The following is a 19,496-nucleotide window of genomic DNA, read 5'->3' on the forward strand; positions in this document are numbered from 1 at the left end:
CACCACGCTGAATTTTTATGTCAAACACTCAACGACAATCCCAACATTAATATATCATTTTCAGCATGGTGCAAGCCCGAACTGCATGCGGTTCCATTAACCTGTGAGTGGGGAATCTAAGGATTTTATATGATAAACTACTTTAAATAAGCATATAATCTGCTTTTTTAAAGAAATCCTTAAGATCAAATCAATAGATAAATGACATTCTGAAAGCAGGCGCTCTCCAATATCCTTAAAATGACAACTGATGCAAAGAATGAGATCTACACAAACAATGTTAGCTTAACTTCAGGCATCAGTATTGGGAAATAGGATAAGAGCACCAAGTTCTGTAAGCCAGAGCCAAGCTTCCTCCGCGTTTTCTGTTTATCCTGAATCCTGCAGAGCTCAGCCCAGCTAGGAAAATCAGGATGACACCCTGAGTTGGCAGATGACAGATGGCCTCAGGGCCACTCTATAACAAACAAAAAAGAAAACTGCTTCAGCTATCAGCGTCCAACAAGATATCTCCTCCTGCCAATCAGTCCCAAGATCCAACACATGCTTTGATATTCTGAGTGTGAGAGCGATAAATCAATGTGTAATCGTATTCGCCCTTCATCGGCTACAGAAATGTGGCGCACACAAATTTGCCTCTTTTTGGTCTTTATTTTGACTCCAAATTCACAATCTGCTCAGGAGTTGTCAGAGGTGACTCATCTTCAATCAGTTAGGGAGAAATTCCACTTGTTAAAGAGTCAATGTGGCAAAACACTTCTCTCCAACACTGGAAAAGAAATATCTAATGTGTGTCTCAATCTAAATGTTGTCCATCGTGTTTTCAGCCCAATGCGCTTCCTCATGATGATCTGATTTAATTCATAGCCAGAGCATTTAACCCTCATGTTGTATTGCGGGTCAAAAGTGACCCACTACCATGTTTAGCTGTAGAAAAAATACCTTAAACTATCTTTTTCCAACTTGAAATTGTATGACTTTTCCTAAAGGGACCCCATCATTAGAAAAAGTCATACTTTTATTTTTGCTTATGTTTCCATGTGGGCTGTACACCACTAGGGTACAAAGATTGTCTTATGGGTCATTTTTGACCCGTGATTTATAAAAACATTTAAACACCAGAAAAAAGTTTTTTTTCCCTTTCAATATAATTAATTCAGAAGTAATTACTTCACATTTATTTAATAGCAATAATAAACCTTTATTATGTAAAAGAAAACTGAGAAAACAAGAAAACTGTTGGTCCAACTGACAGTTGGTTTGTGGTAGAAAAAAAAAAAAAGAAAAGTGTAATCCTGAAAACTGGTGAGTGTCTTTTTGCATTGTATAACAAAAACTACATGATAAAAAATGTATTGAATTGAGTTGAATAGATAAATAACAGGTGGTTTCATCATACAAAATAGATTTTGGATTTAAAATTCAATTAAGTTGCTTTATTTTGGGGCTTTGGTAGGGCGGGTCATTTTTGATCCATAGGACCAGGGGAGTAAACACAATGTCAAGACCACACAAGGGTTAAGTTGCTTACTGCCCCTACAGGAGGAGCAAGGTGAACTCTGCACAGCGGTCACATGCACGTGATGGCCAGTTCAGAAAAACATACAATCAATAGGACATGATAACATCTGGAGAAGTGAGTTACAGCACTGGTACTGTCATATTCTCTTATTCACATTGTTAACAGTATTGATTATTCATTTTCAGGCATGGCTGCGTACAACATAGTCATATCAGCATAAAGTGGAGCTAAGCCGAGGTTTACGGTTGCTGGCTTTGAGCTTGATCAGTGTCACCTTTGAGATTTGTCTGCTTTCATCTACACAACTTACAGCTAACTAGCAGCATTTTTGGACAAAAGTAACACAGCCCATTTCCAAGCTTGAAAAGTTGCACATCTGAGAGCGGATGAGTTGGGTACTGTAGAAAACAGCTCCAACAATTCCTACAGATCACAGCCATTAAGTATTCATCCCGTATTTCCATCCCTTTTAAAACGCACCAGTGAAATGTGTGGAGACAGCAGCTCGCCCGGCTCAATTATTCAAAACACACCGACTGCATTGTGGCTAACAGAAGATTTGAGCAGGATTATGCACATACATTTCCTTTGTTCTCTGCGTTTTCCCACCTTCAGTCGTGATCAGCTCCATTTTTTAACTCCCCGAACGGTGCATGTATGCAAGAGTTTTAACTAGATGTCACAGGATCAAATAGAAGGTTGCAAAGACCTGTTGTCTCCTTAAATTATCATGAGGCATACCATATACATTTTCAGCTTGATCCCTCTGGTATTGGGGATTTAGAATTGACTCATAATAAACTAATTACTTTCAGTCTTTTATAGCAGTATAATCCTTTAATGAGTGAATATTCTGTATTTATAATATTAGTGTAAATTGACTGTCATCCAAAGCATGTACGCTATTGAAGGCTTAATATAATTTATTTTCTAAATGTAAATGTACTTTATTTATACAGCCCTTTACAGACAATCCTTACGGTGTACCAAAAGGCTTTACAGCAGGTAATAAAGAAAGAGAAGAATAAACAAAGAATTGGATTATTTTATAAATAATTATGATTACAAAGAATTGAATTTTAGTCCAGATTTGAAGAGGCCCAGGTCAGAAATAAGACGCAGCTCGACGGGGAAATTAAGTCAAGGAAATGATCTGGATTTCACTGGGTGCCAAAATTTAGCTTCAATGCCATTGTGCGATTGTTGCCCAGTTAGCCTGTGAAAATACAGTAAATTGAGTAAATGCACTGCGATATATTGACAGTTTTTGATCTATATGCACGAAGGATCCTTGTTTTGAGCTGATGGACATTGCATAGCTCGAATGTTGGAGTTAGCAGAGTCAACACTTCATTTTACAACTTAAACTATATGTGCAGCACGGGCATCATACCAACCCAACTCGTTCCTCTTACCAGTCAGTATATTTCATTTTTCCAATTACATCCCACACTTCACCCATGTGTTCTCAGGACTTGTAGCTCGTGACAGGAAAAAACATTTAAGGAAATGAATAGGCGCTTCTGTCTCCCTCTATTTCACAATCACCTCAGGAGATGAGAAACTCCTCTCATCTCCTGAAGTACAGTATGAAAATGAGTGATGCTGAGGGAAAAGGGAAGGCAGGGGGCTACATTAGTTGCAATGCTGGCTCAGTATACTCAGAGTTTTTACCTGATGAAACTTTATAAAAGGAAAATCTCAATAACACTTCAACAAACATGAAACTTTTTTAGTTTTAGAGAAAGACACAGGTATTGACGACGTTTTTCCAACAACAAGTTAGTGAAGATAAAGACAAATGCAGCGTCTACTGCTCAGTTTATTGCTAAAGATGTTCGATCCCAATTAAGAGTGAAACTTCGGTAACTTTGTGCATACATTAGAGCTGAGGCAAAAGATACTAACTGGACAGTATTTCACCTAAAAATGTGTGCCAGACTTGTATATCAAATTAAAGAAAGAAGTAAATAGTCAACACTTCTAAACCACTTTTGTCTACAGAGTGCTTTACATGCTTTTGTCAGTCACTCATAAATTACATACAGTGCTTCTGATCATACATATCTGCTCTATACACAGCATGCAGTGCTTTTTCTCTACAATTGGGGGCAATGTGGGGCTTAGTGTCTTACCCAAGGACACCTATGCACGTGGACATACTGGGGATTGAACCACCAACTTCCACCAGCTTTGGTGTGAAGCACCAATAATATTTCAATTTGACCAGATTCTTTCAACAAATTTTTTATTTAAAGTTAGCTAATAAGTGCGATGTTCTAGAAATCTTACGAGATACCATGTCTATCCAACTGTCATTTAAGGGATTGATAGACAACGCCGATTCCTGGCAAGTTTCTGGAAAAGGCAACAGCTTCCTGTGACTAGACTCCAGTGACTAGACTCCACTAATTCAAAAAGAAAGTAACGGCCATGGGTATGAGTGCAGGCACGCAATGCACTGTTGAAAATTGTAATACCCCTGCAACAGGGGAGACTTGATACCTTCATTCTTACCTTCCTCCCAACCCTGGGGACTTCCTGTTTTCTTGTCGTTTCTCCCGTTCCGTTCCTCCCGCAGGTCTCCGGCTGCCACTATGCTCCATGTGAACTCTGGGGTATCCTGCGGCTGATGGTCACACGTTCTGCTGTTGCCAGGACACTGGCGATCTGGTGAAATAAGCATTTCATTTACACATGGCAAAAAAAGTATCAGGTATCAAGTATAAGCACAGAAACTATAGTAATATATGTATATATATATATATATTTTTAACTTAATCTTAGCATACTTCAACAGAATCTTATTAATCTAAACCCAGTGGGAAAAATGATGGCACCAGCAAAATACTTGTGTGAGCGTTCATCTAATACCAGGCAAATATGATTGGAATAAAAATAAAAAAAACTAAGAAAAAAACGTTTCGTCCTATTATGAAACTGAATTTTTAATTACATGTACAGCCAGGGGAAATTACAAAAATGAAATACTGCTGTGCTGAACATATTTGGTCCTTTTTCTGTTTAAAATGCACAGTTACAGCTGCTTCAACTGCAGCTTAAACAAAATGTTTGGCTGCTACCTACAACGGTCAAACTCCTGACTGTAAACAGCTAAGCAAGTAAAAGATTACCTGATTTCCTGAAGCATTTCCATCTTTTATGGTCATTTATCACGAAAAAATGGAAAGAAATAACCTTAAAGCAAAAGTTTGGGCACCCTACATGGTTAGTATTTCAGGTAACAGCTTGTAAACACCTTTTGTAGCCAGCAAAGAGTCTTTCAGTTCTCGATCTTGCAAGAATTTTGGGTCGGTCTTTTGTCTATCTTTATATTCTTAATGATCTCATAAATGCCAGGCAGATGAGGAATTAAAGTGACATTAATAAACTAAACCAAGATGCTGTCGAAGGCAGGGAATCCAGAAAACAGAGTGAGGTAAAACACATTGACTTGACCCGACCTAACATGGAGAAATGATGACAAACTAGCAAAAGACCAAGCAAACCCAGCTGTAAGCACACAGAGAGAAGTAATGACACATGAGTAGCAGGTGAGAGCAATCACAAACTAAACCTTGGAGTGAATCGAGAGTGCACACAAAAGCACAAAGGATGCAAACATGACAAAATAAAACAGGAAGTGAAGCTAACCAAGATGCTGAGGCTAAACCACTGGAGGATAAGAAGCTAATCACTATTTTACAAAAGATGATGAATAGTTTAAAGTGTCCAGAGGGCCTGAAAAAGGGAAATCACTTGTGTTGTCAGACTTTGGCATTATTAGGTCAATTCTTTTAAAAGTGATTCACGTTTTCGTTATTGTAAGAGTGCATTTGTCTCTCCAAATGTAGATCAAATGAAGGTACTTTACTGCACTTATTTGGACGCATCCATCGATTATTTTCTTGTTGATCTTAATACTCTTGTTCCTGATAGAAATCTAGTATTTTTGGGGTGCTTAGGGGTCTTCAACCCCTCCCTCATATATCCAAACAGCTGTATCAAAGGATAATATGTTAGCAAGAAAAATGTCTCCAAACACACAGAGAAACTCCAATGTGACCATGTTTTAAGAAATGCCTTCAAGAGCCGGCATCTGTTATTCATATGGAGAAATGACATTTATTTGATTTCAAATCTCACTGTAAATGAGGAAAATGTTGCATTGTGAATTGTATGGCTGAGCAGCACTTCTTTTTCACGCAGGTTTATGAGGATTGTGTAGGAGTGTGTATAGGATGGGGTTTGGATATTTATTTTTCTTTCTTTGGAACCAGGAACAAGGTCAATGCTAAACGAGGGAATAAAGAACAGAACCTGTAGACCATTAAAGTTTGAAAGTCTCACGATACTTTATGCCACTCGGTTTTTATCCTGTCATAAAAGTCGTCCCCCTTTTCAGCTTTTCAGCTTCAGGCTTTTTCATTTTTCATTTTCATTGTCCCCTTTATCGGTAACATATTTCCTCTTTTTGTTACAAATCCAGCTACTTGTAGTTGAATATCCATCAGCTGGATATCTAGGATAACGTGGCAGCTCAGAGACTAAGAAGTCATGGATTTTTAGCTAATAACTCCCTCTTTTTGCTGCTAGTTGCTCTCATTTTTACTGGGAATAGTTGAGGACTTTTTACTAATGCTGTGTTCATGTAAAATTACTGCTGTGTCAAGCAATGAGCCAGTGCAATTGGAGTTAAAGTGTTGCTGCTATAAAACCAAAAGAAAATAGCTTGGAGAGAACGTTAAGGGTCTACTCTCCTCCCACTCATCCCCTGCCCGTCTTTCTCTGCTTTCATCTGCTCCTCACTCCCCGTGGACAAACCTCATGTCGGCTCATCCCTGTGGTTTGGTAAATCACTGTTTGAGATAGCTTGGTCACTTTCAAATGACTCCTCACACTGGGGCCGTGCAGGAGAGGAACCGGAGAATTGTATAATCCTCCTTCCATCTGTTCTGTGCTTGTCAGCCGGTTTCCTCCACAGAGTGACGGAGTGGCACTCCATGAACAAGAGACTAATATTTCAAGAGTTAATCACATTCCTCATTGGACTGCGACCACTGCTAAAATATCTGATGAGGATGATTGCGCTACGCTGATAGCTGGTAAAAAGCTGACGGGATTTAACATATCAAATCTTAATGGTGATTTTTTTTTTTTTTTTTTTTGCATGAGAAGTGTCCCACTGTGATTTAAATGTAATGTTTGTATCAAACGTTTGTGTCTGTGTCAAACGCATCAGGCACGCTTCACACACAAAGGCGGCACTATGCTTATTTGTTAAAGTTGGCTAATGATGTTGTTTGGCATGCAATCATACGCGCAGTATCGACATGATAAATCACATTCACTTGCTGACAGGAGGAGGTTTTTCCAATCCATAACACAGTTATTCAGAATCAGCGCAGTGAAATGCAGTGATGTGTTTGAAATACTCAACGACCAAACATAAAGTGGCAGCTCACAGGAGGCGACGGAGCTCTATTGCAGTGACATCCACAGTTCTGCAATTAAGCAGGGGCCAGATACATAAAACCGTGTGGACATTCAGGAATAAAAGCCTTTTAGGTTAGCTCTCCGTATCGAAATGTCCTTCCATACATCATTAAACTCTATAAACAGGCGGGTGCCTGGTTTTAAATATCACCTCGATATAAGAATACTGTTTACATCCCAAGGCAGTAAAGACAGAAGCAGAGTAGATGCCGAATTTTACCAAGATGGTGAGAAATGTAGGGAAGAGCAGAAGTGAAATGGATCAGTTCTGGATTCTCGATCATGACAGTGTCACGTCCATGGGGTTTTCCCCATGTTTTGGGTTCTTAGTTTTGTTTTTTATCATGTTTTAGTTTATTTCATGTCTTAGTTTTATTGTCCAGGTCTTGTATTTAGTTTTGCCATTGTCTTCCCCACAGTTTCTGTTTGCTCATTAGTTTCACTCACATCGCCTGTTTTCGTTGTCCCCAGCTGCACTCATTCACAATCTGTGATTTCTTTCCCCGATCTCACCATTCCCACGCCACGCCTTGCCACGCCACGCCACGCCACGCCACGCCACGCCACGCCTTGCCACCAGCGGCGGCTTAACGAGGGGGCTAGGGAGGGCTCAAGCCCCGGGGCCACAGCCAACCAGGGGCCTCGTGAGGGGCCTTGTAAAAAAAATAAAAAATAATTATTTATTTATTTTATTTTTTTTTGTGAGGGGCCTTGTAATATTAATGAAATAATAAACTATCGCAATCGTGGGCCTACATTAATGTAGCCTGCTGTAAGCGGCATGGTGGGTGGTCCGAAACGAATCGAACTCCAACAAGTTGAGAAGTGAGGCCTCGGAATGTTGCGGTTACATTGTATCATCTTCTTGACACCCTTTACGGCGTGTAAAATGTTACAATTTTTAACGTCTCTCACGGCAGAAGCAGCTACGAGGCAAGTAGATTTAGATTACAAGATGATGAAGAGATTGCATGTCAGCGGTGCACAAAAACGGAAGAAAAAGAGAGATGCTCTACTTATGATGGACTCATTGCCAAAAGTCACAGACTTTTTCAGTGTCGACGGAGGAGGCAAATCCGCCGAAAGTCAAATCCCTTCTTCCCCCGCTGCTAATCCTGTTGAAACAACAGTGCTCAGTCCGGTAAGACGACAATGTGTTGATGAATCCTATATGTGGATAGGCTATGGATAATAGGTCAATATGAATATGAATAATTTAACAATCATCCTGTTCTAATATAGGCTTACTATTGGACATGTGCAAAAATCGCAAGCAGCAGTCCTCTGTGGTCGGACCTTTTGTAGCTGGGCTGAACCAAATGTAGCATCAATTGTGCGCTTGCACCGCAAATATTCTAAGGGCGTTTTCCCGACATAACGGCAAGATAAGGGTTGACAGGTAGCCTGTGAGGGGGCCCCAAAAAAATGTAGCCCCGGCGCCCCTGCTTGCCACGCCACGCCACGCCACGCCACGCCACGCCACGCCACGCCACATAAGTGTTTATTCATGTTATGTCAAGTCATGGTCCAAGTTTTGTTTTTCCTTAGCCATGTTTTATTTTCAACAGTTTAGTTTTGATATCCGGCTCAGCCGCGCTTTTTGTTAATCCCTGTTTTTTGTGAATAAACCAAGTTTGCTTTTTACATCTTTTGAGTCCGCATCCGTGTCCTGCCAACCCACCAATACCTGACAGACAGAAACCTCAGCACTAAGTCCTGACTCTTGATTCAGAGGAAATGATCCTGCAGAGGTCAATCCGAGAGTCATGCTTATGACCATTCCGCTCTGCAGAAGCAGTTTGCACCACCCGGATCAACAACACAATTATTAACAGGCCCGTCGCGCCTAAATTTAATATGCAATGATTTATTTTAATTGCAATCTATGAAGGGTGCTTGCAGGCAGACGTGTGTAAACAAAAGCTAAATTATAATAATGATGTTAACTCGGAATGCTCTGTGAAAAAAAAAAGCTGTTTTGTTTGAAGTTAAATTGTGTCCCGCCTCATTTTTCTTTCCACTCAGTCATATCTGATTTTTTTTATTGTTCTGAAAAAACATAAAAAATACACATTATTGTACCGCCTGAGGAATGAGGAAGGCTCATTCTCACCAATTAATGTTTGAGAGAAGTTTTACGATTGAACTAAATCACAGAAATCTTCCTCCATTTCAATCTAAACTCTCAGTGAGTCGAAAATTCAGGAAATTATTTTCCCAGTTTGTTTGATCTTCCTTAGTCTAATGTAGAAATAACATCATTGGAGCGCAGCGTTTTCTGATCAGTTTATCCACCCGTTTGGTAAGAAAAGGCCAAAAATAAACACACCGAGCCACTCGCTGAGATGAAAAAGACAATCTGCTCGGCTCTTTCAAACAATTTCATACTTATATTTGTGAATTATTTTGTGTGCAAATGAGTTGTTTTGGTGTACCTGTTTGAAAACCTGAAATTGCCCTGCGAGGGACACATAACAACCATTTCGGGTTGAATTGAACTGAATTGTATTCAGACATTTCTATCACACCGAAATGAGCAAAATAAACAAGTTGATGTCGTCAAGTTCCCACAGCAGCTTTCTTCACTTTTAGAATATGCAGCAAAGAAAGTAACTTTCTTCAACCTTTGTCAGGCTGTCGCTCTCCTTGTCGAAGTCTTGGAAACATTTCCATTCTCTCTCTCTAAGAAACCTGAATCTATTGAAAGCAGTGATTTGATTTGTTTTGTTTGCTAAAAGTTTCGTTTTCACACTTTAGTTCAGCCTGTAAAACCCTTCAAACCTACACTGCCACAGTGTTGGCACATGAGACTATGTTGTGTCGAGCAGAGCTGCTGCATTTGATCTCATGTTTAGTAAAAAAAAGATAAATACATGATGTCAGTGAGCTTCTGAAATCTGTACGTCTGCAGTGCACACGGCTCGTGTTGCCCCTCTATGGAAAGAAAACACGACTCCGCAGCACCGGCAGGCTCCGTCGGTGTCAGCCGAGAGTTTTAAATGATCAGTTTAAGTCTATTCAGTCTGATAGTTTGCTGTGAAGGGTTAACTTTTAACAGGGCAGCATCAAACTGAAGGTTTGGATTTAAACACACTGGCAGGCAGGGGAATATTGTCCAAATGGCAGAAAAACACCAGACAAACTAATATCAAGATCCTTAAAAAGGATCTGTTACATGTATGGGACAAACAGTTAAATGGCCCTCCTACTAATTTTCAATGATAATGATAAAACTATTAATTCTTTGTGGCTGTTTCTGTGAATGTGAAAACCAACATCACTTCTTGACATAAGTTTCAAGCATGCAGAGGCAGCAGGTACTTTGGGAAATGTCCTGCTGGGATTGGATGAAGTGCAGTGGACCCTCAGACCATCTCTGCCATGAGTCACAGCAAGTGGAGCAATTGACTCAGAGTGAAATGCTGGAGAGCCTGGACAGCCGCAGTCAGCTGGGGCTATTCCTCTATCAAGCCTACTCATTGGATAGGTTTGGTCCCAGGAGAATGCAGTAGATGGGATGAGAACTGGGGTGCAGCAATGAAGAATCAGAGACTGTTTGTGCTCCTTTCTCTACAGACTTGGAGATCTCTACAAACTTGGCTCCATTACAACTTGATAGATGTACCGCGTTTTGTGCTGGAAAGATGTGGGACTCAACGTGTGCGACTCAGTCATTTGACAAGTGTTAAAACAGCAGGATGGTATTTATTATGTCTGGTCTTTTTCAGCAAATAAACCTCGGATCTGAAAGCCAACTCACACAAGAAATCCTGTACTGTGGTTGGTCCACGTTTCCAAAACCATCGTTTAACAGAAACTGAGATGGTAATCTTTTACCTTGGATGATCTTTTTTCATAGAGCATGTAGACATATAACTATCTATGCATTAATATTTAAGCTCAAATGTGTATTTTGCATCCCTAATCCTGACCATGAATCCATTATCCAACCCAAACCAACCAAAACCAACAGACAGTGCTCCCTTATTCTCCAACCAACTTAAGACCTTTTTACACCAAGTTCGTATTCTTTTGGATGCATTCTTTATCTTTATCTCTCATCGGACAAAAATCATTACCCACAGAAAGCCTGCCCGGTGAGTTTGATGTGTATTATCAATACACCCCGCTCTTTAAATGTCCATTTTTCCTGCATTCTTTACATCAGTGGTCTCAAACTGATCTGTGAAAGGGCCGGTGTGGCTGCAGGTTTTTGTTCCAACCCTGCAGCAGCACAGCTGACTTGTTTCATTCAATCAACTGAACTGGTTAAGACCTGGGCTGTGTTCGAAACCGCCTACTACATACTATATACTTGCAAATGGCATACTCATCGATCAGACAGTATGCAGAGTGTTTACCCACAATGCACTTCGCTCCTGCCTGAGCCGAAATCAGCCGGCCTGAAGCTGATTTCGCTTAAGCTATAAACTCTGCAAATATATAACTTTAGCAACATTTGAAACCTTTTCAGGTGAGTAAGTAGTTGTTTAGATCCCCAACGTGTTGAAAATCTGACAAAATACCGGCTATTTACAATTTTGTTCCCACGAATTCGGTGCTACTAAAGCTAGTCGCAGTGAGTAATGCACTTCCGGTTATTTTCCCAAAATAAAATAACCGTTGCCTTTTATCATAGGGAAAGCCATTATGATACAATTGGTGCTTTTGTTTTGAAAACAGGAAGTGAACCTACCCTCGTTGTAGCTAGCTTGAAACTGCCGTTTTGACAGGAAATGACAATCGGCAACGTCAAGTTACGTTGCATCTTGGGTAGTTTAAGTATGAGGAGTAGTGGGAGTAGTAGGAGAAGTAGGCGGTTTCGAACACAGCCCTTCAGTGCAGACAGTTCAGTTGATTGAATGAAACAAGTCAGCTGTGCTGCTGCAGGGTTGGAACAAAAACCTGCAGCCACACCGGCCCTTTCATGGATCAGTTTGAGACCACTGCTTTACATCGTGTGTCATAAAGTGCTTTGAGCCGGAAAACAAACACACAGTTAATGCTGCCTCAAAAGTGTTTTTATCATACGTTTCCATTTTCTTTGCACATGTTGGCCTTGACGAATAGATATTTTTTAGAATATAGTAAATAAATGTGTTGGTAAACAACGTTTTCAGACAAAGTGGCATTCAGCTTAAAATCTAATCACAAACTAAATGGCTTCTGGCACTTGTACGATGGGATCAGATTGAATCAGATGAGTGCCAATATTCAGCCCTCCAAAACATTTTTCTTTCTGACCAATTTTCTACTCTGCTTGTGCTTTCAGCGTCCTCTCTGTATGAGCAAATAGCTCTCTCCCTAAATATTTCACTCTAAAATATGTATTAAAAAAGTCGGAGTGATTTAGAAAAATGTGTCGGTGACCTGAGATGTCAAACTGCTCGTCCAAAAGGAGCGTCCGAGGCTGCATTTAGCTGCAACGCTGTCCACTTGAGTCTTTACAGGAATCATATAGCAGCAGTCCTTCCCATCCACTTAGTGCCAGTGATGGTAATAGTTTCGATACTTGAAGCTTGTCATTTGGCAACAAAAGAAGAAAAGAAGAATTTGATTGCTGTGTCTCATCACCACTGGTGACCTTCAGGGCTGATGAGATGTGGAGAAGGAGAAAAGTTTAAAGTTGTAGCGAAGGCTCATTTCCTTTGCTTCAGTAAGTGTCTGTAGTGGAGTGATGCATCTCTACCAGACTTTATACTTGTGCTGAGTTGAGAAAGGCGCAGTTGTTCTGGCTCAAGCAGATGAAAACAAGCACACTGAGTTTCAATTTCGGTGTACATTGATTGAACCACCCATCAGTCTGACCTATGGTTCTCAGTAATCGCAGGCCTGCAAACAGCAGTGGGGGTGAAACAGGTGACAGAAAATGGAGCCAGAACTTCACTTTGAGACATATTCTTTCCACCCATCCACGGCAACATCTCTTCACACTTCTGCTGTTAAGAAAGCAATACAGAGTTGTGAAATGTAACATCACAAAGCGAAAAGACAGTTTCTTAAAGCTGCAGTCTGCAACTCTTTTTCAAGCATAATGCCTGGAACTGTCCGGGGATTCTGAAAGTAGTACATTAAATACCCCAATACAAAAAAAAATGAGTTCTCTAGGTCCCCTATATATCCCGCTAGGTCCCTCCAAAGCCAGCAGGTTTGTTTACAAAATTGCAGACCGGACCGGTAAGAGGTAACCAATCGGGTTACGAGCTGGGCTCTGCTGCCTGTCAATCACCGATTGTGCACGCGCGATACAAGGTAGGCTCGCCCCCACGCTTATTTATCTAGACTATTGAACTTCATTACGGGCTAGTCTACTTACTGTGTCTTCCATGATCGCAAATGACAGGTGAGTTGATGAATGAAGAGTCGTGTACACGCATCTGGCGTGCACGTAGACGTGCACGAGTTCTCATGTGTTTTGATGGGGCGGGACAGGAAGTTGAATAACTTTTTATTTTTCGGTTAAAAAATAAGCATTTCTTGCATTTTGCGACTACGGAGGTCACCGTTTTCAACTTCAAGCGTTCTGATAGATCATGTAAACTCTTAAAATGCCAAAAATTAGGACTTTACGTATGACAACAACAAATCCTGCAGACTGCAGCTTTAAGACTGATTACCACTTTTAAGCCCCTCCCCCTTCAATCAATCAAATGTAATTGATTGCTTTTTCATTTCCCTTTAAGTTGATGCAGATTCTCAGTCAACCAGTTCATGGTAATGATAAAAGCTTGAATGAGGGCCAATGAACTCCTTCTTGGATCGTGAAGATAGAAGCCTTTCGGATGAAAGGATCCAACAAGCTCTTAGGATTACCCAAAAGATTTAGACTGTTTCCTTTTATTTTATTTTTTTTTACCTTTTAGTGTGTGAGTGCTTCTGCTCGCAGAAACAAAAAGCTACGAGAAACAAAAAAGTGCAAATTGACTGAACTGACAACCACTATTTCAAGCATTAAATGTAGAGACAAAGTAAGGAACCTTTTAAAGGAGATTGATGCATTTTGCATAAAAAATAACTGTTTTTTTCACACAGCACGTGTGAGCTATAGGATTTAAAATGAGAGTTTAGCTTGATTCAACTGTGGAAAATAATCAGCATTTCACATTTAAGCTGATTGGCTCAGTTAAAACAGGTCCAGCATGCTCGGCTATGTGGACAAACAGAGAAAAGGGGAAATAGAACAGCTACTCCACCCCGGAATCTAACCAGGTCTCATGGTTATAAGTCATCAATTGTTATTTGTTCGATTGCAACATCCTCTCCAACCAAAAGAGCTGAATTTTTGTAGGTTTTTATACATCCTCAGTTGTCTAAGAAGAGGTTAAAAATTCTTGGAATATTCATTTAATGACAGTTTGGCTGAGCAGACTCCGGACACCCACATTTCCGTGAGGAATAAGTACATTTGTGGCTTTTAAATACAATCTGTCAGTCATGCACACAGAACTGACATGTTCTGAAACTGGTTCTATGCACTCGTTTTGATGTGTTCTGCATTCAAAGTTTATTAGCAGTCTCCTCGTGTTTTTCCATCAGTGCATAACATGCAACTAATCATATATGCAGGAAGAAAAAAAAAAAGAAAGAAACCTTGGCACTCTGGCGAGCCAAGCACTTCTGTGTGCTGCCAAACAGGGATGACAGATCTGATTCAACTGATGTAACCAAGATCCAGAGCTGTCATCCAAATTTATCCACCATCCACATGTGCGAAGTCACTATCTGAGCTGCCAAATGACCGGAGACATGGTTTCAAATAGTTTATTCCTCCAAAGTCACACATTTGATCTTTTTTTCACCATAATCTCCCTGAATATTTTATAACCATATCCTTTTTTTTTTACATTTCTAAGAACTGGTTCATTTACTGATTTTTAACACTCACGCACATTTTAATCACAAGTGGGGCAGCTATTTTGAGAATTTATGGGTTACATAAAAGATATAGTTCCAGCACATTTCTCCCCCTTGGCTGTGTCTGCCAAAAGGTATCCTTGATTGCCCCCTAATGTGTTGGCTAAGCACTGTTAATTAGAAGCAGGTCATGACAAATGGAATCCCTGTTAAAAAGTTTGTTTTAATATTTGATTTGTCCCTAAAGCACAGAATAATTGCTGGAAAACACTGTATGAATTTGAATCAGATGCTCCCTGACAAACTGTAATGTCACTGAGAGAAGAATTTATGAGCCTAATCTTTGTGTCCTAGAAAAGAAAATCGGGCCTCCTGAATGAAATAACAATTCCTGTGTTGATGTACTTCAACAATTCTTTCTATGTTAAAGTTATCATTTCCAATTATGTATAGAAGTGTTATGGTAAATCAATTAGATTTGCTATACTCTGACCTTTTATTTCAAACGGGTTTGAATATTGAGAAACTTAGAGGTTTTGCAGGACAGTTTGTGAGAGTGCTTCTGACTCATTTTCACCCAAAACTGCTATGGGGGCACCTGGGGGCAACTGAGATACCACACTTCTCAACTTCGGGGCGAGCAAGCACATGTAACCCTCAAACGGTGCATGCAAAATCTTATAGGGCCATCAAAACCTGATTCAATCTGCGCTGATATACTGTCAACACGATCTTTTTCGCCATATAAACTGCATCCAGGAAATACATTTCAACACTGCTCGATGACACAATCCGTCTCTAAGATCATTGGCCTTCCAACACATGAGCCACCACCCATAGAGCAAAATGCGCTCTAAAATGAACTCTGGTCGCAGTAAAGTAAGGAAGGGTTTATACAGTTTTTATGTGATTGTTTTATATGACACATCACTTGTATTCCATGCCAAACACATGTCGTTTGCTGCTTTTTGTGCATGAATATTCTGACTGGATTTATTAGATGTTTACAGATATTTGTTAAATGATAATTATACTCAGAAAACCACAATAAATGTTATAAGTGGTGATAAATTGTCTCTGTACAGAGATGAGATTCAGCCACTTATTTGTGAAAATATGGCACTGCTGGATGTCACCATTACACCATCCTAATCTGATATTTCAGCTTGTTTTGAAATGAAACTCAAGCTCAATCAAAAGTCTAACGGGTGTCGTTTCATCTCTACACTCAAGTGAGTGCAATTCCATCAGTCCCGTGAACGCTTTAAGAAAACAATAGGAATTATAATTACATTAATGATGTTTATTGTGGATCTGTTAATCAAAGCCAGTTTTTTTTTTTAATAGGCCAGTTCAAAGAGCTCTGAGAACAACAGGCTTTGATGATGATTAAAGGCAATGTGTGAACGCCAGCACTCCAGAGATGCGGTTACTGGTTGCAATGATGCTCAGGATACGATAGCGTGAAGCTAAAAAAGCATGGTGGAATTTGCAGATGCAAATCTTGAGAGAACATTTAAAGATAATAAAACTGTGAGGCTCACAGTGGCCAATTACAGCTTCCTGCCTGCCATCTGTAATTAAGAAATATGATAATTAGAGTTAAATTAAAGGCGGGGCTAACATAATTAGACCCAGCCACTGTGATGGATGCAAAAGAAAAGAACAACGTAACAAAAATGGGTGACAACTGTATCAGCATACACTGAAAATGAGGAATCAAGACCAGTTCTGAAGGCTTTTGTGAACAATGCCATGTATGCTTTGATGGATAATATATGAAAAATAAGCTTCACTTGGGCAGTAAACGATATTAAGGCTGTAAAGAGAGCTGCCTCTCTTTTTCAAATGATGCCAGTTTTACAATTTTGTTATTGAATATTACCAGAGGCAGCGGATCCGTAAAAAAACGGCTCGTAAATTATCTACCCAAATGAATGAATGAGCTTTTGTTCTCCAAGGAGAATTAATAGTTCTGACAAAGAAACAAAAACTAGCAAATCAGAAACTGAGCATTTTCTGAGGTGCCTGAGGAGTGAAAAACAAGGTTGTGTGAGTGGTTAATGAGCCAGTCATGACTCTACGACCCTGTTCTCATTTATCAAAGCAAGACTAAATGATGTGTGGTGCGAGCCGACTGTGGCAATTTTCTATAGATCGCCATATGAGTCCAGCCCATAATACAACAGCTTGTAGAAGCACCTTTAGCAGCAGGAAGGTGAAGTAATGGTTTTCTGTGTGACGTTCTCAGTCTCTCTCATGGCTGTGGAGGAATTTAGTTCCACTCTTCTTTCCAGCGTTGCTTCAGCTCATTGAGGTTTGCAGCATTGCTTTCTGCAGCTCTCTGAAGGTCCCACCACAGCATCTCAGTCAGGCTGAGGTCTGGACTCTGACTGGACCATTGCAACACCTTGATTCTTCTCTTTTTCACACATTCTGCTGTAGATCTGCTGCTGTGTTTGGGATCTTTGTCCTGTTGATGAGCCAGTTTCAGCCCAGCTTTAGCTGTCGGACAGACGGCCTCACATCTGACTCTAGAACACTTTGGTATCCAGAGGAGTTCATAGTGGACTCAATGACTGCAAGGTGCCCAGGTCCTGTGGCTGCTGAACAAGCCCAGATCATCAGCCCTCCACCACCGTGCTTGAGAGCTGGTGTGAGGTGTTTGTGCTGATATGCTGTGTTTGGTTTCCTCCAAACGTGCTGCTGTGCATCATGAGCAAACATCTCCACTTTGGTCTGCTCTGTCCAAAGGACATTGTTCCAGAAGTCTTGTGGTTTGTTCAGATGCAGCTTTGCAAACCTAAGCTGTGCTGCCATGTTCTTTTTAGAGAGAAGAGGCTTTCTCCTGCAGCCCTTCCACACAAGCCATACTTGTTCAGTTTGTCTCCAACTGTGCTGTCATGAACTTTAACACTTAACATGCTAACTGAGGCCTGCAGAGTCTGAGATGTAGCTCTTGGGTTTCTGACCTTGGGGTGACCTTGCTGGGACGTCCTCTCCTGGGAAGATTGACAGCTGTCCTGAATGTTTTCCACGTGTGAATAATCTTTCTCTCTGTAGAATGATGGACTCCACATAGTTTGGAAATGGCCTTATAACCCTTCCCAGATTGATGGACAGCAACAATTGCTTCTCTAAGATCATTGCTGATGTCTTTCCTGCTGATGTTAACACATATCTGAATGCTCCAGACCAGCAAACATACAAAATTTCTGCTTTCATTGTGTTATTACTCTGAGGTTATATTTACCCCATTTTAAGATTTACTTAACACAAGATGATTTTTTTTCCTTTCTTTTCTGCTTTTCTACGTCCTAATATATAAATCACAAGAATAAACGGGTATCTTTTTCAGAACTCTACATGAACTAGTGGACTCCCAACAGTGCAGAGTGATGCAATTACACACTTAAAAGAGGAAAAAGACTGGAATGACACATGAGTGCATACATCAAGTAAACTGTATCTAACAGTGTTTGTCTCTTTGTGGTTCAGAAGCCAACAAGATGCTGTAAAATATACTTCTAAGCTAACATGATGAATATGTTTATTTTCTGATACCATAGAGATTCGGTCCGTCTGGGCATATTTATGTGTTTGACTTTTTTATGACCTAGATATTCAAGGTAATTGGTTTCCTCCAAAGAGAACCGGAGCCTTTGATCAGACACATGCAGATTAATTGCTCAATGGCAGGTGATTTTAAACAAACAACAGATATCGGTTATAAGGCAGTGGAAGCTCTAAACCTAAAACATATCAATAAAAATGTCATTTTCTTCTGTCGTCACTGAAACGAATCATTGCAATATGACTTATTTAACCGTCTTGTTTTTCTTGAAATAAAATGCTTTCATATCGATCAGCTGTGCTCCAAAAATAATTTGTATTCTTTTATGGCTTGAAGATGAAAGATGGGTTTAAGTCTCATATGTTGGTAGAGTGAGCACCAAATCACAGCATCTTTCCCGACACATAGGTAAAGTCTTTGGGTTGATAAAAGAAGAAAGATTTCCTGAGTGTGAAAAAAGAAGCAGTTGGCTTATGAACTTTGTTTTGCTGACTGCATGTGACAGTTTTTGATTCCAGATCAGAAGGTATCAAAGTCAAAAATCAGGTTTCCCATTCCTTGTGAACTCCTCTCACCTTATCAATTCCATCCCCTCTTCATCACTACAAAGACAGCTTGCTGGTAGGGGGTCTAGGGAAGTTTCTCACAATAGCCCCTCGAAAGCCTTGAAGATATTGAAGAAACTACTGACAACATCAAACCGCAGAAAACCTTACCTTTACCGTAAGTTTCCAATCATTTAACAGCTTGCCATTGTTTTAGTCAATAACAAACCCGCAGCCATTGTAAGCAGCAGCACTTTATCAAGAAATTCTCATCATGCGGTCACTGAATTTCCATCACAACTGCCCCTGTGGTTTTAATCACTACATTTTCTTTAAAAAGTGGTTCTATTCTAAGCATCTGGACAACTGCAGCGCAGAGGAAACACAAAAGTACTGACCGAAGTCAGCTTGCAGCTTTGAAACTAAAACACAGAGACAAATTTCACAGTGCCTGCTTTTAGCTTGGTTTGCTCACAGAAACACCTATATACTTTATATTGTTATA

At 40.1% G+C, this 19,496-nt stretch overlaps 1 protein-coding gene across 1 annotated transcript in view; it reads right to left on the minus strand.

Annotated features, from left to right (window-relative positions):
• Window positions 1–19,496, minus strand: part of alk (ALK receptor tyrosine kinase) — a 476,012-nt gene that overhangs the window by 273,380 nt on the left and 183,136 nt on the right. Inside the window, exon 3 of the mRNA XM_075488032.1 lies at window positions 4,040–4,192. Coding sequence (XP_075344147.1) covers window positions 4,040–4,192 — 153 coding nt within the window. The remainder of the gene's footprint in view (window positions 1–4,039; window positions 4,193–19,496) is intronic.

Source organism: Odontesthes bonariensis, chromosome 17, assembly GCF_027942865.1.
Source record: "Odontesthes bonariensis isolate fOdoBon6 chromosome 17, fOdoBon6.hap1, whole genome shotgun sequence".
NCBI lineage: Eukaryota > Metazoa > Chordata > Actinopteri > Atheriniformes > Atherinopsidae > Odontesthes > Odontesthes bonariensis.